General features: G+C 39.6%; 1 protein-coding gene across 11 annotated transcripts in view; it reads right to left on the bottom strand.

Moving 5' to 3' along the window:
• Positions 1-1,136: 1,136 nt before the first annotated feature.
• Positions 1,137-27,562, bottom strand: part of SMYD3 (SET and MYND domain containing 3) — a 399,187-nt gene continuing 372,761 nt past the window's right edge. For all 11 annotated transcript variants that reach the window (XM_069009930.1, XM_069009940.1, XM_069009937.1 and 8 more), the window contains 2 exons: positions 7,014-7,122; positions 1,137-1,310 (listed from right to left, as the gene is read on the bottom strand). In XM_069009930.1, the coding sequence (XP_068866031.1) occupies positions 1,209-1,310; positions 7,014-7,122 (211 nt within the window). In that variant the 3' untranslated portion in view covers positions 1,137-1,208. The remainder of the gene's footprint in view (positions 1,311-7,013; positions 7,123-27,562) is intronic.

Here is a 27,562-nt window from a genome sequence, read left to right on the forward strand (position 1 = left end):
GAAAGGAGATATCTTCCTCAGCGTTGGCATTCGTGTGCCATGGCTGTAAATTACACCCAGAGTGTTCATTTTCTTTTTAAATGTGTTCTCATCTTGTAATAATTAATGGTGTCAAGTTACTGGTGTGAAAAAAGCCTGACTTTACAACAACGACGGATTAATGAAGTAACAGTCATGGCTGGAGTAGCAGCAATAAATTGTTAGAGGAGTGACACACCTGAAGCAATACTTCCAAAGGCTTTAAATTACTTAAGTTTCAATGTCCCTCATAAATATTGGCTTTTGTTAATATTTGTTTCTGTGTTAAAAATGGAAGTCAACAGCTCTGGCAAGAACAAGTCTCTTGCTGATGAACGTGGAGAAATAGAGTGCCTGTGCTTTCTAAGACATCCTTAGGGATGTCTTCCCCAGGGATGCCAATGTTCATCTGTAGGTCTCTGGGCTTCTCTATTTGGGATGTGACATTCAAAGCCCACAGACTCAGAAAGGTCTAGAAGCCATAGCACTGAGCTCACAGTTCCAAATATCTGTTTTTAAAACCAGCATGAAGTGAGAAACTCTTGAAGCCAGCAAAATGAGGAAAAAGCAGAGTAAGCAATTTCCACTTTTGATAAAATTTTTTATTCAATCCGTTTTAGTATTCAATATTATAATGTATGAAATGCAAGAAAAAGATGGACAAAGCCCTGCAGATATATTGGGAGGGAGGAAAATCTCATTTAAAACATTGGGAAACTTACTTGATGTCAAAGAGGACTGGATCAGGCTTTTGGAAACCATTCCAAAGGGCAAGACAAAGGGAAAAAGTATATTCTCTTCATTTATAATGTGTCTGACAAGAGGTTCCTAATTGCTGGCATGAACTGACGTAAAAAATTGACTGCTGATATCAATGGAATTAGATCACTTTGTAACTGATGAAGACTGTATGCATTTCCCAATACTTACAATCAAATAATTAGGTGTTGTTAGTTGTTGTCAATAAGACTGATGATTGATGACAAAAAAAATCCTCTGAAAATTACAGGAATTCTGCCAAACACCAACTCAATTCAGATCACACAGCAAAACCAGTATTAAACCTTTTTGTAAAGCAAATAGGACCTAAAGAAAAGGCACTAAAACCATTGAGAAGCTTCACAATGAAATAAGAAACATTTTATTTTCTTTGTCCTTGAATATTTTCTTTTCTAGACTAGAGATTATCTTCACTGTATTCTCATCATGGCCTCACACTCTTCCTTTATCTCCATCAAGACTTTCATCAGGCTGTGATCTGTCCCATGGGTCACCTTCATAATATTATAGGCCTTTAGGAAAGAACAGAAAGGGACACGTTAGTCATTGTGCAGACCATGCAAAGAGGCTGGATCCTGCAGCAGGGTGGGATGTAAGTGCTGCTCCTCAAGTGGTTGGCACCAGCAGGCTTGAATGCATGGCACAGCAGGAACAGGAATGAAGCATCCCAAAGTGCATGGTGATTTGTCCCTGACAAAGGAGGAGGCACTGACATTATTCTTAGGCATTAAAACCCACAAATACATTGCACAGGTAGATGTTTGGAATAGCAGAGAGAGATACTTTTGCACTGAGACATGAAGGCCATTTCAAGATTGGTCAACTACAGCACCCAAGGTTTTGATACATTATTTAAAAGATGACTGTGATGTTCATGGTGTTAGGAGCCTGAAAGTCCTGTAAAAATAGAAATGGATTAATACTTAACCCATGGAATAAAGTACCTTAACTCTATCAGGAGGAACTATTCATAGCATCAAACAAATGAGTACATTAATAGTTTCACTGTCAAAAAGCATGCAGGGAATGGGTCTTTGCTGCTTTTCCCAGGTTTTTCTCTGTGTGTTTGTCATCTTCTACTGCTGGGCTAATTTATGCTTGCTGATATTGCCTGTAGTGCTGCTGATTTCCTGCCACAGATATGTCTGAAATGCTCTTTACCCAGCTCATGTTTAGATCATCACTTCTCATATGGCATTTCTGCTCTTCCTTCTATTAAATTCCTCCAGCAAGGAGGCAAGTCCCAGATGGAGGTTGATTCAGCACTTCTGAAGATAAAACAAGGGAGCTAGTAGTATACTGGCAGGAGAAAAGACACAGATTTTTCATCATCCCAAACTGAGGAATTGCAAAAAACTAAATGAAGCCTGTGTTTCAATGGGTTCCTTTTTCAGTCAGATGACAAAATTCAGCTAGATTGGCTTTGGATTGCAGAAAAGGTATGTTTTGGGGAAGAAATGTTGAGGAAGGGGCCTCATTTAAATTGGATAGATAAAATTAAATATATTTTTTGGTGGAATGAATGACAGCCTACTTCCAAATTCTAGAGCCTGGCAAGCATATGGAAATTCCAGCACAGTTTATTTTTGCCTCAAATTAGCTAATTCTTAAAAGAGGGAAGCAGCACAAGATTGAAAGAACAAGTTGAAATAGCAGTCAAAACAAATCATAGTGAGCAAGGAGCTCTAAAAAGAGTGAAATATGTTTTAAGTTACCACAGTGCCCCACTACTAAAAGATAAAATATACTCAGTTAAAAAGAACAGTGGAAATATTTTCATCGTTTTTAGAAATGGCAAAGAAATATGAAACAAAATTAGAAATACTCAATTTTTGTAACATGCAGCTGCTCCCAGGCTAATTAGGAGGGGACAGGATCACCCTAGAGCAAAGTGGCCAGGAGAATTGGCCCTGGATCCTGACATATTGGTGCACAGTGCTTGCATGCCCTATCCCAGAAAGTTGATGGATTTATTGTGAATGATGTATGCTAAGAGCTGTGCATCTGGATAAATCTGAGTGACAGTCTTGGGGCAGCTGACCTGGATCTTCAGCCCCACTATAGGAAAGAGGTCGGGCTTGCAGTGATGGACTAGGACCCTGACACCCTGATGCACAGCCAGAGATGTCCGTATAGATATACCTCAGTTAAAAGACAATAATCCTTAATATCAAACCTAATCTTGAGTCAATGCTACCATTGTTGACTTTCTCTCACCTCCAACATTTCCTTTCTACTTCTTTTCTTTCTCAAGTATGGCAGACAAAAGCACTCAGTCTTTATCCTTTTGTTTCCTTGGAGGAAATCATTCTTATGCAATGTACCGTCTCACACACTGCAGTACAAGTCAGAACCAGCTGCACCAAAGTTAGAACAGCAATGACTCGTGTAATCCCTAAATTCAACTGGTATTAGGTTATGTAGCTGTTTTGGCAAGGGTCAGTGCAAAACTGGGGATGATTTCAGCTCCAGTGCAAGGAATTGTTTTACTGGACAGAAACAGGAACATGTGGGCTCTCTGCCCACTCCCCTGCTCCCCTCAATCCCACAGCTAACCAGCAGAGTTGAGGCTGAGCAGATTCATGTGATCTGTGTGGTCTCCCTCTCACCTAAAAGAGCAAATCTAATTATGAAAAGCTACAGCAGCAACACAGGCCACAGTGCCATCAGCCCCCACTGTCTCCCTGGAGAATATAAACCCCATTAGATCAGAGGTACAGCTGTGGCTCCAAGAATGTAAAAGAGGAGCAGGTGTTTGCGCCTGATCCGCACGGGGATGGGACAGGATGCCCATGGCCATGGCTGGGGGCAACTGTGGGCAGATGCAGGATGGCACGGCTCTGTCACAGGGGAAGCAGGAAGCAAATGGCCAGAGTGGCAGGAAGTGTAGGCTAGTATTTCAGAGGTATCTGTGGTTTTCCATTTCTCTTGATTGAAGGGGACAAGTTGTTAAAGCAGGCATAGGAATACCAAAAACTATCACAGTTACTATCAATGACAGCTGGTAAACAATTCAGTGTTTGAAGCAAACACCTAGAGAAGGGATTTCTTCAGGGTTGCTGTGAGACCTGGGAAGGATTTTACCCCAGTTCCTGTGCTTTTTGCCTCCACAACAGGGATTTCCATAAGAAGAGAAATTGTACAGTACCTGTTGTAGACGTTCATGAGACAAGACAGCTGTGCCCATCTGCTCATGAGGGACCCTCATGAGGGTCACTCCTGTGACCATGACATGTCAGGATCTTCAAATTGGTTTTCAGACTGGGCTCCAATTCCTGTCTTTTGCTGACAAAAGCTTTCCAGACCTATAATCCCATTTGTCCTCTATTACATCTTTCATATATATGTATATAAATTTAAAAATAATATGCTGGTTGTAAAATAAACCAAGACCTACCTTCAGTTTTTTATTTCAGAGGAATATTTCCTCTCTGTAAATCTTCTATTTCAAAATCTAGTAAATAAGATTCTGCAGGGCCTAATATACATTTAGGGGGTGATTTCTTTCTAATGGACAACATGAAGCCCTCCATATTATTTAAGCTTTCTTTGGGGGTGCAGGGCAGAGAGCTAAACCCACAGGGCCCTAAGAGCAAGGTGGTTGTGACAGTGACTCATTTTTGGGTGGCACAGAGAGCAGCAGTGAGGGCTGGGCTGCAGAGCTGTGTGTGAAGATCTACTGGTCTTAACAGACTGTGTATCTGCTGCAGAGAGGCTGTCAATCCCTAGCAGCTCTGAGGTTGTGCCTGCTTAAACAGGATTTATATGTGAGGTGAATTTCACTCAGATCCCAATTCCTCTGCACCTTCCATATCCTTCTTCTTAATGCCACAGTGAAATTAGTCTGACGAGGGTTCCAACAGGGTGCTGCTATTCAGTGTCAGAGTGTATTAAGAAGAGTAATGAAGCAGAGAAGGTAATCGAGTTTCTGCTCTGAGCATGTGGCATGCTCTGTTGACACATCTAATCACAAAGGGGCAAATTGCATTCTCATATAACTCTAGGACATTATCTGAGTAATATTAGGAATCACATTCTTTAGTCACAACAAACTGGGAATTATATCTTCCTCTAATTTGTTCTGGTGTAGACAGCAAGGAAGTGAATCAGTTGCAGAGCTCATCCAAAGAAGCTACATGGAGAAACAGGATGACAAGAAGCTTTTCCTCCTCTCAGCTGCGCTCCTAGGGAGTTCAGTCTGTCTTTGTCTCACACGTGTGTGTAAAAAGAGAGGCTGAATAGGGAATAGGCAAAGCCACAACAGGATTCTACACCCCATTCGTAAAGCACTGTGTCCTTGTGGAGCAACAATGGCTTGGAGCCTCCATTAGAGGCTCACTGGGTACGAGACAGGAGGGCAAGCAGGACCTTAATGGCCCTTTGGAGAGAAAGAGGGAGTCACAGCCTAGAAAAGGTTTCTGTGTAAGGCATTGCTCAGTTTCCAAAGGATCATAGAGCAGCAATTTGGCTTGCAATAGGCAACTTCTTCACCAAAACCATATAAATCCCCATTGCACCTTCACTGACCAGCAGCATTCAGTTGTCTCTAGGGCAATTTGCTCCAGTTTAATCTAATGCAGTATCACATCAGAAATGCAATTAGAACAATGCCTGTTAATATATTGTAGAAGTATCAATGAAAACAGAAGCTTCTCTGATGGGGGTCTCATTCCACTGCTAAAAGGGAAACTCTAGATGGTTGGAAATTATAAATATTTTGGGGGAAAGAGCAGAATGGATTATCTGGCACATGACAGATATATGACATATTTCTGAATAATGCATAAAAAATAGAACTGATTACTCTTCCATCTGCTTTATAATGATAGAACTAGCTATAATTTAAGTAAAATATATCAAGTGAAGATGTAAGTTATACCAAGACTTAGCAAGAGTGGCATCATATTAAATACTAATTTATTACTTCAACATGTGAAAATTAACAGTTATTCAGCTTGCATCATTAATCAGATGTTAAAACCAAAGAGATACGGGGCTTGAAGAAAAGGTAAGTACAAAATACTAATACCTGGAGAGTCATGACTGATATTATCTTTATAAGGGACCTGGGCAGGAGTGAGAAAGCACCTCTCCCCCACCTCCAGTGCAGACACCCATCCCCTTGTATCCCAAGCAGTTGCCCTAACTCTTTGCCACAAGACTAGCTCTTCATATAGCACGGACATTAATCAAAGGGAATGTAGGGCCAAATTCTTCACTTCTTTCCAACACTGGTGCCAGCACTGAGCCTGCTCCTGCCCTGCAGATACAAGCAAGTAGCTTGGCCCGATGGTTTTCGGCAGCACCCAGCAAAGGCAATGGGGAGCTGTGTCATGAACTGGAGGTGGGTGGGGAGCCAGGACAGGGAACCACATGGAGCATGTAATGTATTCAGGGAAAGCTGACCACAGGACAATCAATAACATCAGAAAATAAGTATAAGACCTTTTCAAGGGAAGCTAGAGGCAGCACATCTCCCTGGGGGAGCAAAGCACCCCAGCAGTGATTGAGGACTTTAGACAGGAGGCAAGATCCTACATCCTGAGGACATGTTGCACATGGAAAGGGATTAGTAAATATATTTAAGATGATACTAACAGCAATATAACAGCAGGACAAATAAGAACCTGAGGTACAAGGAAATGAATATAAAAGTCAGCTCAGGTATAAGAGGGATGGCTTAAAGCTGAAATGTAACTAACAAAGCACAGCTGCAAAACCAGATCAAAGATGATGAATGATAAGAAATACGAGGGATCAAGAAACGTGACTGTTGATTTGAGTATGGCTCATAATAAAATACACGTTAAAGACAAAGCTCTCCAATCTGAAACCGATAGGGAATAAGGAGGGTAGAAACTGCAGCTCTGCTCCTGTTCCTGTAATTTCAGTGCTCTCAGAATCACTTTGCTATGGGAGTAAGGAATATATGAAGCACTGAGATAATTTTATCCCTTCAGATCTAATAGTAATTTTTCATCCAGGCACCTCTGAGCTATCAAACTGTAATTAGCTGTGGCTGACACTGGAGAATGTCAGTGCCTGAAATGCTGAGCAACAGTGACCCATCACCACACCCAGCTGCAACCTGGGGAAACACCACTGATGGAAGAAGTGGTGAGAAGTATCCAAAGGCATGAGGCAGGGAGGGTCACACAGCAGTTTTGGGGGAAGCAAGGAAGGAGGATAGAGAAAAAATGTTTCACCATACTGACCTGTTTCAAGGTTTCCAGTGCCTGAGGAAACATGCCTTGACTGTACTGCAGTTTGCCCACTCGCATCAGCTGGACAGCCCTCAGTGGATGGAAACCAGGATAATATAGTCTGTAGAGAAAAAGGAGGAAAATGTGTCACTGTCAGCTCTCACCTTCACAGTCACTGCCTCTGGGAAGAGCTATTAGGGTGGGACTGCAAAGTCATTGTGAATGTTAATATACTCAGAGAAAATTAGCTGCAATACTGAGAAGCATAAAATACTGAGGGGAATTAGCAAATTATTACTCTCCATCCCAGAGGAATGCCTTTAACATTATCCTGTTAGAAAGTGACGGGAGTGGGATTATTTAATTTGCATCTGTTGGATAATACAATAGCATTTACTGTACTTAGTGTTGCAAACAGAGGTCCTTGACAATCTCAGGTCTCTGGAGAGGCATAATTTTAAGAGGAAGCTTCAACAGGGAACCCAGTCCTGGATCCTCCAAGATGAAGGAGTGGGAGTGCAATGAAAGCAGGTATGTAACTTTGTGGCCACTGCTTCTGAGGGTTTTTTTGCTGCTCCCTGTTGCATAAAAAGAACTGGTTCTGTCCATTCAAGGAAGCATCTCAGACTTGGCTTGTTCATCTAGACAAGGTATCTGCTAGCATGAGGATACATTCCTGTTCTTAATTAATTTCACAGAAGCAGAGGTTCTGGTAAAAAAACCAGAACGATGGTCCCTTTTTTTTCTAGGAAGTAGATAGACAGTGGTATCATCATTAATTGCTCTCAAGATGCTCTTGAAATGTTCATGCTTTCATGGTGACTACTCCACATTTTCAAATTCCACTGGCCCTTGGCTCATCATATATGGATTGCACCCCAGCCCCATGTTCTGAATGTGGAGATCATGGTATCTTGAAAAAGCAACCTGGAGGCTTCAGAAAGCCATGGATGTAGCTTGCCTGGAACTTGCCATCAGGAAACATGAGGTGAAGGGACACACTTAGAAGTTAAGTCACTTGCAAAAGACCTTATATATTTTTTGACTAACTATTCCAGATCACAGAATCCTTAGGGTTGGAAGACACCTCTGGAGATCATCAAGTCCAACCCTCCTGTCAAGGCAGGGTCACCTAGAGCAGGTTAGAGGAACTCATCCATGTGGTTTTTTAATGTCTCCAGACAGAGAATCCATGACTTCCCTGGGCGGCCTGTTCCAGTGCTCTGCCACCTTTAATGGAAAGAAGTTCCTCTTCATGTTTTAGTTTCTGTCCAGTGCTCCTTGTTCTGTCACTGGGAACCACTGAAAAGAGTCTGGCACCATCCTCTTGGCATCCTTTGAGATATTTATGTGCATTAATGAGATCCTTCTCAGTCTTCTCTTCTCCAGACTGAACAGGCCCAGCTCCCGCAGTCTCTCCTCGTAAGACAAATGCTCCAGACCCCTCATCATCTTTGTGGCTTTCATTGGACCCTCTCCAGTATCTCCTTTTCTTTCTTGTGCTGAGGAGCCCAGAACTGGACACAGCATTCCAGAGGTGGCCTCAGCAGGGCTGAGTAGAGGAGCAGGATCACCTCCCTCAATCTTCTAGCCACACTCTTCCTGATGAACCCCAGGACACCATTGTCCCTCCTGGCCATGAGGGCACTGCTGGCTCATGGACAACTTGTCATCCATCAGGAACCCCAGATCCTTTTCCGCAGAGCTGCTCTCCTGTAGGTCAGTCCCCAGTCCGTGCTGGCACTTGGGGTTATTCCTCCCCAGGTGCAGGACCCTGCACTTGCCCTTGTTGAACCACATTAGGTTTTTTTCTGCCCAATTCTCCAGCCTATTGAGGTCCTGCTGAGTGGCAGCAAAGCCTTCAGGTCTCTCAGCCACTCCCTCATTTTAGTGTCATCAGCAAACTGATTGAGGTGCCTCCTATCCCATTAATAAACAAGTTGAATAAGACTGGACCCAGTATTGGTCCCTGGGGAATGCCAGTGACTACAGACTAGCAAAAGAAAGAATAAAAGCCTTAAGCACAGCTCACTGAAGACAAACATCCTACTCGATCAAAGAGCATTTGATTTGCTCAAGTACACCAGCAGTGGGCTTGAGTAGTGTCTAAAAATACAAAATGTGTAACAGCCTCAGGAAGAAGAGCCAATAAGCTTTCCAAAATCTACTTTCTGAAGAATATATTTTTTTGTGTTTATGCCAAACCTATGATCATCAGAGTTCAGGGTAACTGTTAATGAATGATACCACTGCAGTCAGGAAGACACTTAAATCTGCATGAGTATGATTAAATGCATGCTAAGACATTAAATGATATAAATTTGTACAATGTACAGAAATCTTCTGATAAATCTGCATGCAAATTAATAAGTTACCTTTCTCTGTTATATTTCACTAATGAAAATGCAAACACAATTAAATACAAGTAATTGTTTAAATGGCAGCATATCTGGCTGTCCTTATAAATCTCTAATTAAGATGTGTAAACATAATGAAAAATGTTTTCATACCCAAATTCCCCTATTCCACTGATCCCACACAGTTTCAGTGAAGTCATAAAGAAATACATGGAAAGCATGCCTGGCAGGATCTCAGCAGCAACAGCTTTTGATCTGCCAAAGCCTCTCATGAAGCAGCAGAAGCCAATTCCTCAATGAGAATAATCCATCCGGAATTGCCACAAGCACCTCCTGCTCAGCCCCCTTGTGGGTTGCAGTTCAAAAAGGCTGAAGAGCCAGCAGACAAGAGAGAAGAAAAATGATAGCACTTATCTCAGTCCAAACTGACCACTCAGGAGCTTCAAGGGTCTGGTCAAACAAACACTAGGAAATTATCAGCAGGTTTATTTTTAGATTTTGTTTCTGGTTATTATATCAACATGGTGCTATCTGCTGCTAGTGAAATACGGAGGAAATGCAGAGATTTTGGTGTGAATTAGTGAAGACTAATAGAAATTCCAGCACCAACGTGGACACAAATGGAAATAATGAGAACATGCACAACTTTGTAAAAACTGAAAAGAAAATGTTCACATGATTGCATCCTTCTGTCCTCCTCTGTGACTGCTGCAAAGGGAGGAGTAAAAATGTCATTTCCTCTCCTCTGGGCCACCAAAATGCTGGAATGCTTGGGGAAGGATCATGGCCACAGGAGAAGGTGCCAGGGAGACACAGTCTTTTGCATGAGATGATAACCCATCTTTGTAGGCCCCATTAGACTGTTTCTGCTGTATCCTGACAGCTCTGATTCTTTTGCCACTGTTCTTTCACAGCTGCTTCACATCTCTTTCATCCCACACCTTTCTCTTTCATCCTATCAACCATCTTTTTAATTTCCCTTTCCTCACCCTTCTGAACAACCAACCCCATTCTAATACCAAAACAAAGAGGAAATGTGGGTCCTGCCTCACCTGCAGCCAAATGATGGGTGGCAGCTTAAGCAGGAAAATCCAGGCTGTGCTTCAGTTCATCAATGTACTGCCTGCTAAAATTCACGCCACACAATGTGGGTCCATCAGAATTCAGAATATGTCCCTCCATAAAAACATGTTTCTTTCTATAGATCATACATTCACCTGCAGTCACTAAAGGTCTAAGATTGTGGTATATGCAATACCAGAGAAAACAGGCAGCAATTTAGCAATGTCAGGTACTCGGCCCAAACTACCAGCCATTAGCTAAAGCAAGTGAAAACTTAAGATGAGGACAGAGGAGCAGTAAAATGTGTGAAATGAAGAGCCCTGTGCTCATAAATATTTACAAAGCTGTTTTACTGAGCTGATTTACGCTCTCATCTTATGCATGTACATAGTTCCATTCTGCAAGTCCTAAAATTGGCATTTGAAACAACTGTTTATTTTCATATTCTGGAATAAATCTATTAAACTATTGGAACACCGTTTATGGACGGACATCCATTAAGTGAGTTTACTAGAGAAATCCAGGCAGCTTGCAGCTCTTCTGGGAGATGTGCAAGTGGGGAAAAGGCTGCTGGCTTCTTCCAGACATCCCCAGGATTTGGTACTATGAAACACTGGCGTGACAGAAAGAACTTGTGACCCAATTTATTATCCCCACGCATTGCTCTGAACACAACCAAGTGGATAGATTTAAGAATAAGGAAGATATTTACCAGCCAAGGAACTGATACCTAAAGACTGTCAACAAGAGACCAAGATAACTATAGAGAAATACATGCTGTAAAACACATTACAGCTTGGGAAGAGTAGGATTTCAATCTGAAAAGGGTTTTATGAGATTTACGGAGGCCTGAGGGACAAGAAGAGAAATAGTTACATACTGAAAGCTGAAGTAAGGATAGTTCTGTGGAGTGATGCTTCCTTGCCCTTGGCACTGGTCAATGCCCAGTAGACCACTTGCAAAGAGAGATTAAACAAAATACAACTAACAAATAGAGCTGCACTGTAAACAAGACAGCTGGAGGAGGCTGAAAAAGAGCTGTACATTTTGTATCAAATCCTCTGCTTTTATGAGGCAGCACAGCTTTGTTCCCATCTATGCCCAACAGCACCCATGCTGGCCTGCTCCTCCAGCCTGCCCTCCTGCCTATCAATTGGTCCCCCCCTGTATGGTGTCATCTGCAAACCCCACAGAAGTGCCTTCCGTTGCCTCCTCCGGGTCATTGAAAATGGTGTTAAACAGGACGAGTCCCAGCACAGACCCCCGTGGTACCCCCGCTGTTACTGGCATCCAAACAGGGGCCAACACAACCACCACGTCCTCTCACCCCACCACTCAGCCAGATTTTACCTGTCCAGCTCTCTGCTCACCTGGGCCATAACACTCTAACCTGCATGCTAGCTCCCCGATTGTCTCAGCCTTGCAAAGACTATAGTGAGCACGCTGGCCAGCTCTCTCAGTGTCTGTTGTGGTGGCAGCCATTGGGTCTGATGGAATTGTAGGGCTCACACGCTCTCAGATAATCCCTGGCTCAACCCTTATTCTGGGATGTGCCTGGGAGACCTCATAGGTGACCAATGAGGCAAAGAAGGCACCGCCTACCTTACTGTTCAAAACCACAAAGGAAAGCTATTTCCCAGTCTTCAGGCAGCTTGCATCAGTGCTTCACTGTTCCAAGCACCAGCAGTTCCTGCATTTCATTCACGAAATACAAGGATAACAATTTTCACTAGGCAAAGAAATGGTCCATACCATGTATAACAGTAGCTGTTTCTAATGAAATCGGTTGCTCCTCTATGTAATTCAGCCTCAAGGTTTGCCTTGATTAACCCCCAGAGCAGTCACTAATCATAAACTTTATAAAGAAAAGTATTTTTTTCTTCATTCTGTGTATTAGCCCTGAATCTCTCCAAGCAATCTCTTGTGTTTTCATGTAAGGAACAGTGTAAAAACCACAACCCTTGACAAAATTTAGCCAATTCCTTCTATTTCTTAATAATGTAGTTCCATTAATTCCACTCAACTTATCTCCAATTACAGGGTAAAGAGTCAGAGCTTTTGTGTTCTCTTGTGAATTAAAGCCTAGTATTAAAAAAAGGAGACAATGCAAAATCACTGCCTTTTCTGATGACTCATATTTTAAAATAGATGTCTACTGTTCCTTGCATATCAGTCTGCGGGGCTAACATTTACACTACTGTTTTCAGCCTCATGTAAATAGAAGCGGGAGGATTTATAAAACCTGAAATAAAGGTTTGAAATGGAAATGTTACAAGTCTCTTTACTAAGGTGACATGTAAAAGGTGATGCTATACATAACTGTAAATTTGTTTGCAGTGCCTTTTAGTGCAAGTAAATATGACAGCATAAAAAACATAAAGCAGTTTCAGGAGCCCCACCAACACAGAAGGGATTAAGAGGCTCCAGGGCTTCAGCAAAAGTGGTGAGAAGAATGCAAACAGGACAGCATAAGCCTCACAACAGAAATGTACACCACAAATACAGCACCCAGTAAGTTCAACCTTCTCTTCTTTCTCTGACTTGTTCTTGTTTTCTGAACTCCTCAGTATTTGGGTGCATTCATTAAAGCTGTTCACTGAACTGAAGCCTAGCAATTGGTTTTATGTTGTCCAGTTACTTTTTTTTTTTTTTTTTTTTTTTTTTAGTCAGTGATGTGAAACTGGTCAACCAATTCACGTATTATTTCTACTCCTTGGCTGGGATGGTCAATGGGTTCTAAACATGGCAATTATGACAAATATTTTTGGGAAAAATTCAATGACAAATTTTTATTTATATTAAAAAGTATGAAATAATTGAAGAAATCACATGCATCAGGAACATAAGATAGGTGAACTAACTATACTCATTTAGGAATTTACAGATCTTAAAGTCACAGGTGCTGTTCAGTCTGATCTCCTGCACAGAATTTCACCTAACAATTCCTGCTCCAAACCCAGAAATTTGAGGCTAAAGTAGTACTTAAGAAGAAATTCTGTATTTATAGAAAATAATCTTAAGCAGCTTTATACATTATTTGGTCAGTATTTTATTTTTTAATGGGCACGAGCCCTGTGCAAGAGTTTTGCCTGGAATGAACAAGGCTGAGGGGTTATTTTTGGAGAAAGTAGGAATGTGACATTGATACTGGACTAGGTGACTATTTTGAATGCTAAGTATTAGAAGTCTGGTTGGAACTTAGAAATTTTTAAGAGCAATATATCTGTATCTGTGTAAAATATTTAGAGGTCCCTGTGAAAGCCTTTAAAAAAATACTGGCCTGGCCTTGCTTTCATGTTAATATTACCTTTTTAATTGAAATAATAATTATGTTAACCTGTTATTATTTCTGCTTTTTCCTTCTCTCTCTTTCCCCCTCTCTTTCTTTTCTTAACAACTTCCTATCTATCATGGATAATCAGGTAAGTTTAAATCAGTTCAGTACTTCGCAACTCCCCGTATCCCTTCTGCAGCCATGCCACTTTTTGAGTAGAAGACTAAATCCTTTACCTGTGGCAGACCTGATGTACTCCAGCTGCCCTGGAATGTTTATTGTCCATTTTATCTCCCCATCACAGTCTCTCATGGAGACAATCAAAGCATCAGTGAACAGTTTAATTCTGGCATCAGTCTTTTCTATTTTTTCCCAGATTTGACCTCTCTCACTTGGATTTTGGGATCAGCTCCTCAGCACTAGCAGGGAGGTTTTCCTGGAGGAAACCACGAGTGCACATCCCTAAAGCATTATAAAAATGCTTTGCCAGCAATGAGAAAACGTTATTAGAAGAAATTTTATGCTGGAAAGTCTCTTACAAACTAAAGCAGGAGAAATTACTTTCTGTGATTACTATGCAAAACTACTAATTATCCCTAAGAGACTTCTTCTGGTTTAACCAAATAACAGCAGAAAATTGGCATCATTTTCTGAGCCAGCTGGGGCGATATCAATACAGATGTGCAGACCTAACACCTCTGATCAGAGTTCATTTGGAAGTCTCCATATTCTTATATCCTGGCTGAACATTTTTGCAGTCTAATTCACATGTGCTCTCTCTCTCTCTCTCTCTGGATTGTTTTGTATTGGCAAAACTCTTGGTTATCCCCAAGTATTGAGATTTTCACCAATGCCCACAACTCATGTACGAGCCTCACCGTACTAAGCAGCAAAGTGCATGGAAAGGCAGCGTTTGTTCTGCCCGGATAAGATATGGAAGCTCAGGCAAATGAAGTGGTTTGTCCAATGTTACAAGATAAAATCTCTGGGAAAGTTAAACATAGATCTCATTGTAGCTCTAGGATGGCTTTTGGTTCATGCCGAGTCTGGTTCTTGTGTCTCTGCTGTCTTGCCTACCTGTCTGGATCAAACAATCCAAATGAAAGTAAACGCAGTTTTACAGGCTTAACAGGCTTGCTGGATTTTGTAAACAAAATGTAGAGACAGTGACCTTAGTTAAGAAACTTTTGTGCCAGACTGATAATTTATTTTTCTCTTTTTTTTTTTTTTTCTATTCTGCTGTCACTCAAGAAACATCCTGTTGTTTCTGTGGAACAACTGCCTCTGGAAACAGTTCAGGATTTAGATCTGTGAAATAATGCCTCAAAATATTTTTCATCACATCTGCATCTCATACTGTTCCATTACTATTTGTTTCAGTAATTGAGCTGATGTGATCAAATAAGCAATCATACTTCTTAATTGACTGAATTCTCAAGAAATGTTAGCTATCCATCTCAGAAATTATTTCTCCCTGGCTGCTGATCATTCTGCCATATTTCTTATGATGATAATTTATGTCACATTAAAATGAATATTGTTCCAGATGTTGTCTCTGCCAAGGTTTGAATGATAACTTCAATAAAATGAAAAAATGTGATAAACTGCAATTTTCATCTTGGCTCTTGATCTGTCTAACTCATCCACTTCAAATGCTAACTCTGTCAGCTTGAACTGTCCGCTTCAGTGTTCTCTCCTCTTCTGTTATTATGAGATGCTAAGGAAATAAAGGGTTCTCAATCTGGAATGGAAGTAGGAAAAGATTTTATATATATTGTCTCTGTGTCCTGGCTGAGCTTCAAAACATCTTGTAGCTCTTAGGTTTTTTTGTTGCAAGTTCACCACCTTTACAGATAAAGATGGCAGTATGGGCTGTCACTGCAGATATGAACACACTGCCTCTGCCCTTGCATAACCAGGAGAGTAAGAGATTAAGATCAACAGTTTAGTTCAAAGGATTTATAAAAAGATTTTAAAAGCCATACAGATTACTTTGGGAGAACGCCAGAAAAAACAAGAAGGCTAAGAAATGCAGCAAAGGAACAAAAGGAAAGCTAATTAAAGAGAACATGCATGGGAAGAGAAGCAAAAAACTGAAGAAAAATGTACACTAGAGACACTGTAATTTGTGACAAAGATCTTGGCATCACTTTCTCCTCCAGCAATGAACCTCTGGCCAGCTGTTGATGGTATGAAAAATGACTCACTTTCCCTGTCTCATGCAGCTGAGGATACAAGACTGCAGGTACAAGAAATGCAAGTTTAGACTCTGGTCTTAATCGCAGACCTACAGGTTTGCACGATCTCTCTCCTTCATCCAAAAACCCAGAGAGTGACAGGAAAATGTAAAGCACTGATGGATCTCTATACAAGTCACATATGACTTTCCTCTAATTGATTCCCTCTGCTGTGACACAAGTCCCCCACCATTTGAGCCCCACACATCTAAATACTACTGGTGTCAGCAAAGCTTGGAGAAGTCAGGTCAGTGTGAGTATGGGTGTGCACAAACTGCAGAAGGAAGGACAGAGCTGGTAGCACTGACATCTTCCGTGCAAAATGTCTTCTCTCCACTCACCAGTATCTCAGATCACCCTAGAAGTCTGTTGTAACACAAAAGTGATAACACGCAAGTTAGATCACTGATTTAAGCAACAATGATGGTTTCTGGAGTACCCTGTATAATTTGGGAAATGGATCTTGGCTATAGAATGGGTATTTATGTAAAAATATTACTTCTGTGAACATATTAGTTCTGTGAACATTATGCTCAGAAAAGCAAAACAAATATTAGGATCTTTTTAGGAAAAGACAAGAGAGAAGTGCTATAAAAATACATCCTGCTCCTACATCTTGGCTGTTGCATGCAGTTCTGATCCTGTCTTCTCAAAAGAGTTCAGATGAAAGGGATAGACAGAGGTGACAGAGGCAGTGGATTTGAAGAGTAAATAACGAGTCCAAGACAAATCTGCAAAATAAATTATTGTGGAAGGGCTTGATGGATCTACAAAAATCACAGTTAGCATGGAAAAGGCAAATGTCTCTCATAATACCCCAAAAATATCAGACAAAACCAACAACCGGCACATTCAGAACAAATAAGAAGGTGTTCTGTCTCATTCAGAGACTGGTTGAATTACCAACCCAGTACATCAAGGTGCAGTTGATTTCTGACCAAAAATGGATAACCAAGTCAGGTTCATATTCTTACTACTTCATCACTTGGCATGTTACAGTCATGCTGTGATCATCAAATCTTCCCTGTCTTCTATTTCAAGAAGACAAGCTTCCAGCTTGGAATTGTGAAAGGATCTAGGAATATCCCTTTTGTTTTGATATCCCCCCAAACCTGCCTCTTTCTTACCCAGTTTCTTATGCACCTTATAATTTTTGTGCAAATGACCTACCAGAATGATGGTAACTCTGTAATGCTCCATTTCATTCTTCATTAAAGCTTAGCTCTGTTATTTTCCTGCATTTAGATTATATTGTCTTACCAAAAATAGTCTTGCATGATCCATTTTTAGCAAATCTACAGAGTTTTGGGTTTTTTATAGCACCTTATATTCCTTCCATTTTTTTCTCCCTTCATAATTTGCTCTAAATCTTTGAGGTGATGGCCCTCTAGTTCCCTCTTCTAAGGTACTATGGATATTTTCCTTCAGTTGTTTACTGTCACCTCTGATGTGAGGATGTTCTTTGAGCATCACTTTTGCTTTAGAAGCGCAGTGTATCATGTCTATAGCTAATAGTGAAGTTATTGGAATGAAGAAATGAATGTACTGTTCATACAATTAACAAGATGGTTCTTTTTGCTTTGTGATATCTTTGTGCCATTGTTGTTCCCTGAATAAACATCTCCTTGTCTGCACTAACTACCACGGTGGCATCATGTTTTCCAACAGAATTTCATGTTAGTACCAATATAGGGTTATGGAAAAAAGTGAGACCAGGGAACTTTCTTTTGCCCCACAATCTTCACACCAGCAAGATGTTGCTTCTCTGTCGTTCCAACACCAGATATCTGATAGAGTTCAATGTGTACAGGCTTCTGATTTGACTGGATAGCTGTTAAACCTAGTGATACTAATCAAATGTCTGGATGGTTCATTTTTGACCACACAGGTGCCTTACAGGCTCACCTCTAATGCTTTTTTTTTTTTCTTTCTCCCACCATGTTGTCACCTTTCAAGATTTGTCAGGCTTGTGCTTTACCAGCTGCCATTTATTTGTCTATTGTGCTGGATACAACTCTTGTTGTCAAAAATAATAGCAACAATAACAGCTGAATTAGCATTTGCAAAATTTAGTGACATGCTCATGCACAGCTTGTTACCAGCGTGTCTGAACAAGAACTCTATTACCTGATGTCAGATATCTCATTTAGACAACTAGCCTTACTCCTCCTCATGTCTCAGCTTTCCCATCTGTAAAATGAGAATACTGATCTCTTTATTGAGTGTACTAATATGAGGGCTAAATTCTGTCATGTTTGTGAAGAGCTTCGAGAGTTTAATAGGAAGATTCTGTAGGAATTCAAATATATTAGCAATAGCTCTGAAAAGAATGCCAAATCTTTTGTAGGCTACAAAGTTAAAATGTGACAGCTAAACAAGACCATCTGTCTGAGATGGAGAACACATAACTTCCATCCAGTTGCTCAGCTGGCTAGAAAACTTCTTGCATGACGCAAAAGGCATGTAAATTGCTCCAGAACTTCCTAGGAGATAAAACAATCTGTAAAAAATGGGAGGGGGAAAATAGTGTTCTTTACAGAAAAAAGGAGACCAGCTATGAACTTTATGAACAGCAATCATGAGCAATAATCTCTCCCAGGCTCCAAAGCACTACCTGAAATGCTAGCTGAATACAAAGGAGAATTTTTTTTTTTTTCAGATAACACACCACAGTGCCTCTTCACAGCATGGAAAACACTGTGCAATACTTGAAATGACCAAGGCATGCTTGAACTCTGTAATTGAAAGTAGCATGTTCACTGAGCAAGCGTTTTTCAAGGAAAGACAGGTTTGTGGTACACCTTGATTAATGGGCATGTTTGTACCTTGGCAGTATGGGCATGAGGTAAAAATTTTTAAAGGGAAGATCTCAAGCCACCATTTCATAATTTTATGTTATTGTCCCAAAAGATTCTGAGGATTTTCAAAATTATACCTAGCTATAGTTATGTGGCTCAGCCACTCAGAGCTTGTTTAGAGACATGTGAGAGTATGAAAGATACTCTCCAATAGGCACTTTGCACCAAATTTCCTCAGTAAGAGGTTTTGGATAGCATTTCTAGATTAGGTCATTAGAGGTCCATGTTTTGACATGATGAGGATGTATTTCCATAGGCAAGATAAGGGATAAACAGTTCATTTAAGTGAAAGTGCAATGCATTCAGGGAACTACTGAATAAATCTCTTGTATAAAAACAGAAACAAAGAGTTCCCAGACTGAAAACAAAGGGCACAATACACAGGAGCCCAGTTCCCAAAGAATTAGCTGTTTTTTCTTCCACTTAGTATCAACTACATAAAAATACATAATGGGTCTGTTGGAAGGATGTTTTCTCCAATCATGAGAGCTCCAGCCCTTTGTAAGGAGAGCAATGGAAGGGCAGCCACCTCTCTGGGCCAGACCACAAGTGCAGTGGCTGAACATGACACTAAAGCTTATGGCCTTGAGCCTGCCAGAAAGACAAAACCAAACCAAAACCCAAGCAAATGAACAAGCCAAAACCAAAAAAAAACCCCAACGAACCAAAAAAAAAAAAAAAAAAAAAAAAAAAAAAAAAAAAAAAAAATCCTGGAAGCTGCACAGGAAATCCTTTAGAGTTACTTGACAAAGACCTGATTAATCAAGCCCTTAAAATGACACTTGCCCAGGCACTGGTGGAGGCACAGACATTTTGTGTCCAACCTCCTTTCCCTAGAGGCCATGGGTAGGTTTCCTGTCGGGGAGCACACAAGAATCCTCTGAGACAATCTGGTAAATGTTTACCCTGCACCCCATTCACTGAGGCAGCACAGGCACAAAAGAAGAGCTACAACTGCACTATCATGCCTAAAGCACATTAGTAAATGGCTTGTAGCAGTCTAAAATTATGAAACAGTGAGCAGCCACATTCTCTCTCATCTGATTGTATGGAGGCAATTACCACATTGATTTATGGATGAGTGGTGATGGAGGAGGGGAAATGAGCAAAAAAACCCCATATGTGGACTCTGTCAAGTACTATTTTTTTATATCAAATGTTAGTTGGGTCCCACTGAGCTAAAGAAAGACTCTGTAACTTGGCCCACAGTTCCCAGTAGTGGATCTCTGTGCAATGAGACCAGGTTCACAGTTCTAGCCCAAATACTAGCCAGCACATGGGGGAGAGGTCCAGCAAGCTGCTGTGCAAGTGCAGCAGAGCTGTCAGGGTAATCAATCTGTGGGTCTTGGACTACTAATGCATCTTGTGTCTCAGGTTAGACCCCTTTGTTGGCGAAAGCTCTCTGGCATAACATTTACTTTTGCTTTCCCATTACATATACCAGCTGTGTTTGAGGCAGAACTCCAGTCTGTCTCACAACTCATTATTTCAAACAGTAAGAAGAAATTCCCTTTTCTCCCTCTTACCAGATACTTCTGTTTACTTCTCTGTTTTCCTCTCCTAGTCTTTGCATCTTCCTTTCATAGTTTCTCTGGCCTTACCCTTATATTTTCTTCTTTCAGTATTCTCTATCCTAGCAGGCTGCCTTTTTTCCACTCTAACCAACTCTTATTGTATTTTCAGTCATAATTTTAATATTTTTTTTCACTATAGGGTCCTTTCTACTGACATATAACCAAAGTGGTAAGTCCTGTGTAGGCTGATTGCTCATTTGGATGTGCAACATGCAAGATACCCATCTTTGGAGGAACTGCTAGAGCACAAGCAGCTGTTTCAAAGTAAACTCCCTTTATGCACTGCAAATTACATGTTAAGACATGCAATGGTGTACTGTGCATAAAGCCTCAGGAAACCACCCATTGATCTATGATATGTCCATTAATCTCTGCAGCCTAAAGGGCATCTTTCTAAATTGGTACAGGAGCCAAGCATGAGAAGAAATCTATCAATACCCTTTTGTGAGGCACAGGAAAAACCACATACTGAGTCTTTGCTATTAAATGTGAATCCATAGAATGAGGCAGTCATCAAAATCTAAAATGGCATTTACTTGCCTCAAGCAAAAATAAAATGTCATGGCTCCTTCTGATTTTGCAAAGTACCACAGTTTGATTGTCAATTTTTGTGTGATTTATCCGAAACATGGCTTAGGTATCTCTTGGCTTCCATGGAACCCATTCTGAGGATTTTTGTATCACCTTCAGTTTATATTTCATGCCGGACCAGATGTATCTTAATAGAGTACAGAAAAAGGCCTCTGCTAGGTGGCAGCTTCTCTCCCAGAAAAATGGAGATCTTTCATGGAATTACCCTGCAAAAGCACATCAAGGCACTGAAACTTTTGTAACAAAAAGGATTTTATGCTGCCCCTCTGATCTGTATTTTCTTCCTTTCTCTGCTATGCTGGGACATCAAGTAATGTTCTTGGTCCACGTTCTCCGCTTTTTCTTGAAAGACACTTCTTTGAAAGGGCTCTACTAACTTCTTACTGGCTTTCAGCAGCCTTTTTTGAGCAAAACCAATGATATACCTTATCAGAGTCCTTGACATTTAGTTATTTACATTGTCCATTATCAAGGACAGCTGACAGGAGTTGTACCTTCATACAAAAAGTTCTGACAAGTTTTCATAAGTTACTATAAAGTACAAATAATGCTAACCATGCAAATGAGTTTTGCAAAATACATACATGCCAATGCTGGTTTGAGCTACGATACAGTAGTTTCTATAAAACTGCAAGTATTAACTTCTTTTTGACATTTGTTTATGAATAGAGATGAGCCAAGAGGGAAATTTTGCTGGGCATGGATGTACACTGACAGCATGAATACTACTGTGTAGTACAAGTATTTCCATCATGACGTAAGTAGATTTAAAATGAATGTGTGCAGATATGCCGATTGCCTAAAAGATGAGCCCACACAGATTAAATATACCCATGCCACAATTTTTTTTGATTCCTACATGATAAGAGTGCAGATCAAGCCACACAGTATGTCATACAATATTACACAACACACAAGACATAACAGTTCAAGCCAGTTTCATGTGGAGAAATATCAGAAAACAACCACTGAATGAGGCTATCTTCCCCTCAACAGAGAATCCATAAATTTAGAGATTATTGGGTTAGAGAGTACAGGAATGCCTTGTTTTGTCTCCATGCCAGAGCACATACACTCACCTCTTCTTTTTCTCTCTACCTTACAGACAGAGATTCAACAACTCCAAATAGGTTAAAGACAATTTATACATACTTTGAAGAAAGAGTGCTTGGACAAAGCTCAGCTCTATACTTGCCAGTGTACATGAGACTATCACACTTGATTAAAAATTTTGACTGCAATATGAAACAGTTCTCAAATTACAATTTCAAATTTTCAGCATTTATAATATGGGGGCAAGCACACTGATTTGCAGGAGGAGTTTGGAAATAACTGCAATTCTTGGTAGACATAATTCTTCTGCATAATAGCAGAGTTAGACAGCTTGTCTACCTATAGACTTTCAAGGTTAATTTGAATTCATTAATGGTGTGAATTTAAAATAATCACTTCAGCCATGTTGTAGATTCTGTCACTGAAAACTAATACAGAGTTATTTCATATTTAGGTTGATTCATTTCCAAAGAAAACTGGACCAGACTGCAGTAAATTGAGAAAAACATAGGTATTTGAAAAGATTAATTAAAGCACTCTAAAATCTATTTGGGTTATTTTCCCTTGAGGCAGAAGCTTTGGTCAAACAAAAATGGTATGCTTAAAAAACAAAAGCCCTTCTCTCTTGTGAACATTGGTCCAAAACATATGCAAAGATAAAATCCTGTGATGAAGATCATGTAATTGTCCTCTCTTCAAAAGAAAATTGGATGGTTTTTATATGACTTGTTCCAAACAAACAGGAGGTAGCTAGGAAACTGGCTAATCTGGAGGGGAAAAAAAAAAAGATTTATTTTATAAGATACTAGACAAAATGGGGCAAGAGTCAAACTAGATACAGGACTGTATTTTGCATTATTAGGTTAATAAACTGGTTGTGCTACATTTTGATCCAAAATTGATGGTGCAATAACTATAAATTATGAAGTATTCGTTAGAAATGGCACATTGTGCTTAATGTACTAGCAAATACTAACCCACCAGCAAACATATAATCAGTTGCTATAGTAATTCTAATCTCCACCTATGCCTCAAGAATTGTTAAGGGAAGTGATGAATTCTGTCCTTTACGAAATGTGTACTTTCCTATAATCGTGTTTAGTGGATTTTCTGCACAATCCCCATGTGCATACTGTACAGATCACACAGTGACTTATCAGATCCAAATATCTGATTTGAATTTTTATTGAACACTGACCTTTCCAATATGCATTTAATTTGTGTTTACATCTAATATATATATACAGTGATCTCAAATATTCCACTCTGCTTGTTTTTAAACTGAAGGCAGCATGAAAGCAGTTTACTAGGAAAATGGAATCAGATCAAAAAGAATAAAGGGAAAGTACAGTAGTTAATTATTTCAAGCCTAAAAACTGGAAGCAATTCTCCCTTGTGTATAAGGGCCAGTACAGGTCCTGTATATCAATTAGGCCCACTTAAAGCACATTTTAAAGGCTTAGAGAGGATTTATACGGTGCATAAGCCTGGGGCTGTCTGCATGTGAATTTCATCCCCTATGAATATACCTGTCAAGATAGCTGAAATCTGAACATTAAGGAGGTTGTTAGCAAATAAAAATCTAAATTTGCAGACACTGTAACCTCAATTTTATTTGTCTCTTCTCTTTCTCACAGCAAAACAAAGTGGTTACAAGCACAAAGCAAGTGCAAGAAACAGTGGCCACAGTACGAAATTTTCTCATTTAAGCTGCCCTTAAGAGGAAGATGGATGGTACTCTCTGAAGAAAAAGATTGCTTCTCTGTCTTACTCTTTTAAAGGAAGAGCTTTTAGTTGTACTCCATAAAATGAATCTCTGTGTCAGGAAATGCAGGGAACAACAGATACTGCACTAAGCTCACAAGATCCACAAGCCTTCGATTACTTGTTTTGCTCACATAAATATAAGACTTAAGATGCATGATTAAATTTCATTATATGTGGACTTGTAATTTAATCCCTGATGAGCAATTATTCAGGATTCATGGATTCTTAGTAATGACATGTTTCTCCATTCCTTTACATTTCTGCATTAGTCATCATTTCTAAGGAAGGCAGAATCCTGAAATATGGAAAATCTACTTACCTCCAGAATTCTAGTATTTTTTATTTGAGACAGGAAACATTTTGACAAGTAATCAACTGCTTGGATCCATGCTGAATTATGAAATAGAGGAAAAACTACTGGAATAATTGTGTTCATAATTCCTGGAGAAAAGTCAGATATTTCATGTGTGAAATTTGCTCTGAAAGCATACAGGATTCAGGCTTTGCATTCTGTTGGATTTTCTCCTATGAGATCCTATCTGATCTATCAATGATACCAGATTTGAGAAAACTTTTTATTTTTTTCCCATTTCATTTCTGGTCATTTTTCTCTGTATCTCCTGATTTTTCACTTCATGCCAAATTGCCAAAATATCACCACTGCCTTGTTTAAAACTCTCTTGAGAAACAACACATTTTGCAGTGCCTGAAGAAAGCAGAATTTGTACCTTTTCCCACCCTTTAATCATATGTCCAAATCCTTTCCAGAGCTTCCTGCAGTTTGTTCTAGAGTTAATAAATAATCAGATCAATAACTATACTTGAACACGACTTCAGAAAACTCTTACACGACAGCAAGTGTAGGATTTATCTCAACAGTGTATTCATGCTGACAGCTCACAGGCATCTAACTTTAGATGCCAGGATGGGAAGCTTAATCTTCCCAGTTTCCCAGTACAGGCAGTGCACAGTCAAGGACTCCTTGAGAAGGAAATTCAGAATATCCAACTCCCTCTGCTGAATATTCCTCAGCATTAATAATTCAAGATCACCTTATGAGCTCAGTTTTCTGTCACATTGGCTCAGACTCCTAACTGTGGCATAAATTGTGCCACACTTTGGTTCTTCAAATTGAAATGAGGATACAGAGTGATTGATTTTGCTTGTCATTTACTAATCTTTGATAAATATGGAAAGCTTCAGTACAGTGCATTTCTACAGGAGAAACACACTTCCAAAGAGAAAAGCCACCCACACTATAAACCTCCTCATATAAGTACACTGGATGAGCAAACTTCATCAATGATCACATTTACTAAATGCTGTAGTAATAAATGTCTAGAGACTAAAAGCACAATTCTCAAAGGGCCACAGTTTCTAATTTCTTTGGAAAACAAACACAATCTACCATGAAAAATTTAATGGTACTTTAATTATCAGTCAGTTGAACACCATGAGATATGCTTGCCTTCATTTTTTAATACTTTCTGCCATTTCCAGCAAACTGTGGGAAGAAATAATGGATGCCTTGAGTATTCTTCCTGTCTATTTCTACCAAAGCAAAAAAAAACAGAAAAAAACCTCAAAATGAAGATTCAAATTCTTTTGGATCAGTCATAATCCAGGAGGAACACTAGCAATAATGAATATGGATACACAAACGCAGCTGCAGCATTCACATCAATAGCAAAGTAATGCAAAAATTTGCCTCTTTGGTCGAGTTCTGCTACATTAAACTGCTAAAAAGATCTTGACTGTCTGACTCAAGGTTGCACCTTTGTTTTATAAGGTCAGAGCTCTAGCATTTGTAAAATATTTTGTATTTTGCAATATTTACCTCATTTCCTTCTACAGAGATGTTGTAATCATTCAGGAATAGCAAAGCATATTGCATGTAAAAGAGAATCCCTTACGAATAAAAACATTTCAGCATTTTGAAGGATTTCATTAAATGGGTATATAGCTAATGAAAATATTAAGCTGGGTACAGTGCTGTCTAGGCTGGGTTTTATACCACACCCCACATACATAGAGTGGCATCTGAACAGCAGAAAAATTGACATTATACTGGCAAAGTCTCTGTAATTCTTAAATCTTCTTATAACTGAAAACTAACTTACATTAAAAAAGAGTTTCTGTTTGGAGTTATGGGGAAATGGGCAAACCAGTATGTCTTGGTTTGGGTCTCAATGGCTTTTGTTCATGCTGACCTCCAGCACAGGAGAGCTTCCTAAGTATCAAAGTAAAGCTGAATTATTTAATTGAATATATACTGTTATATTTAATACATAGCACCGAGGAATTAGCAAGAACAGGAAGTGTGTGACAGGGAGAAATTGTTCTGTCTACCCATGCTCCCAGAAAGAGAATGGGAGGAAAATGTATGTGCAAAGCTCTGTGCTCCTTAGCATGGTAACACCTTCGATGACAGGACACACACGTTAGTTACAAATGAACATTACAAATGTAAATACACCTCTGTGAATGAGGAAATTTCATCTTTGGTAAATGTGCATCAGGCATAGCAATGTGGACATTATTATTATTGTTTATTATCATTATTATTATTATTTCTATTTTTAAAGGATTAAATAGTGATAGAAATTATTGGAAGAACCAGTGTAACTCCCTGTGATAAATCCTTACTGCTGCTTTGCTGGAAAGGTATGTGACAATAAAAGATTTGGCCTCTAAAGATACAGTACTGTCAAAACTGAAATATCAAAATGCTCTCACTTGTCACATTAGGAATTAACATTAAACTGAAATGAGGCAGAACCAGGTATTTTCATTAGCAAATTTCAGAGGAAAGATCTTGAAAGGATCCTTTCAGAGGAAAGGATCTTGAAATTTTTTCTCCATATTCCTTATTCTACATTATACTATGCAGCATTTTAAACATCTGTTTTGATGAAGAGCAGTATGAAACCCAGGAAAATAGCACATGCTAACTATGGATAAAGCACCCATTAAAATAGAGCTATCCAAATTGATAATGCATAGATAAGGAATATGCAATGGAAATAAGTAATTTTAAGTGACACCTTGCATATATATGTTTAAAGCCCTCTAGTTTCTCTTGCAAATACTATCATGATGAAAGAGTACAAAATAAAAGAAATCTGCTATGATTTTTTTTTTCTGACAAGTGTAATATCAGAATAATAATTTTTAAAATAAGCACCTGGAATGCCTTGATGTTTCAGTGGCATTTTAAAATCTGACTAGAGGTTACAGGGAGGTAACCTTTCTTACTGTTGTGCTCCTTTATTCCCACAGGTTTTCCATGAACAGCATGAATTTGCATAGGCAATACAGCATTTAAGGAAGAGATTAGAGTATGGATAGCTAAAAAACTGTTACATGAAAAGTCAGAAACATTAGCTGGTGTTTCTTAGAACATGAGTGTTTCTTAGAGGATTTGCACTGGAAAATAATATTCATCTGGAGCACTTGCTCTATTTCCACTCTCCAGGATGACTAATCACAAAAGCACTGGTGTTAAACCAGTTAGCAGAGCTGAAACCCAGCAAAATGTGTCAAAAGTAGATGAATTTAACCTTCCAGTATTCAAGGAAAGGAAACTATACCCTGGGGCACATTAGAGAAATACATGGATAGTAATTATCTAAAAGGAGATAACCAATGTGGATTTAGAAAGGCAAGAGCCTCCCTAACTAATCTACTTGACCTTTATCATGAGGCTAAAGACAAGGCTGATAATAGGCTCTGCAAATAAAAGAGTGTGTTTGTATTTTCAGGAGGTCATGTGGGCATCCACAACAAAT

The sequence above is a fragment of the Aphelocoma coerulescens genome, chromosome 3 (genome assembly GCF_041296385.1).
Source record: "Aphelocoma coerulescens isolate FSJ_1873_10779 chromosome 3, UR_Acoe_1.0, whole genome shotgun sequence".
NCBI classification, from domain to species: Eukaryota; Metazoa; Chordata; class Aves; order Passeriformes; family Corvidae; genus Aphelocoma; species Aphelocoma coerulescens.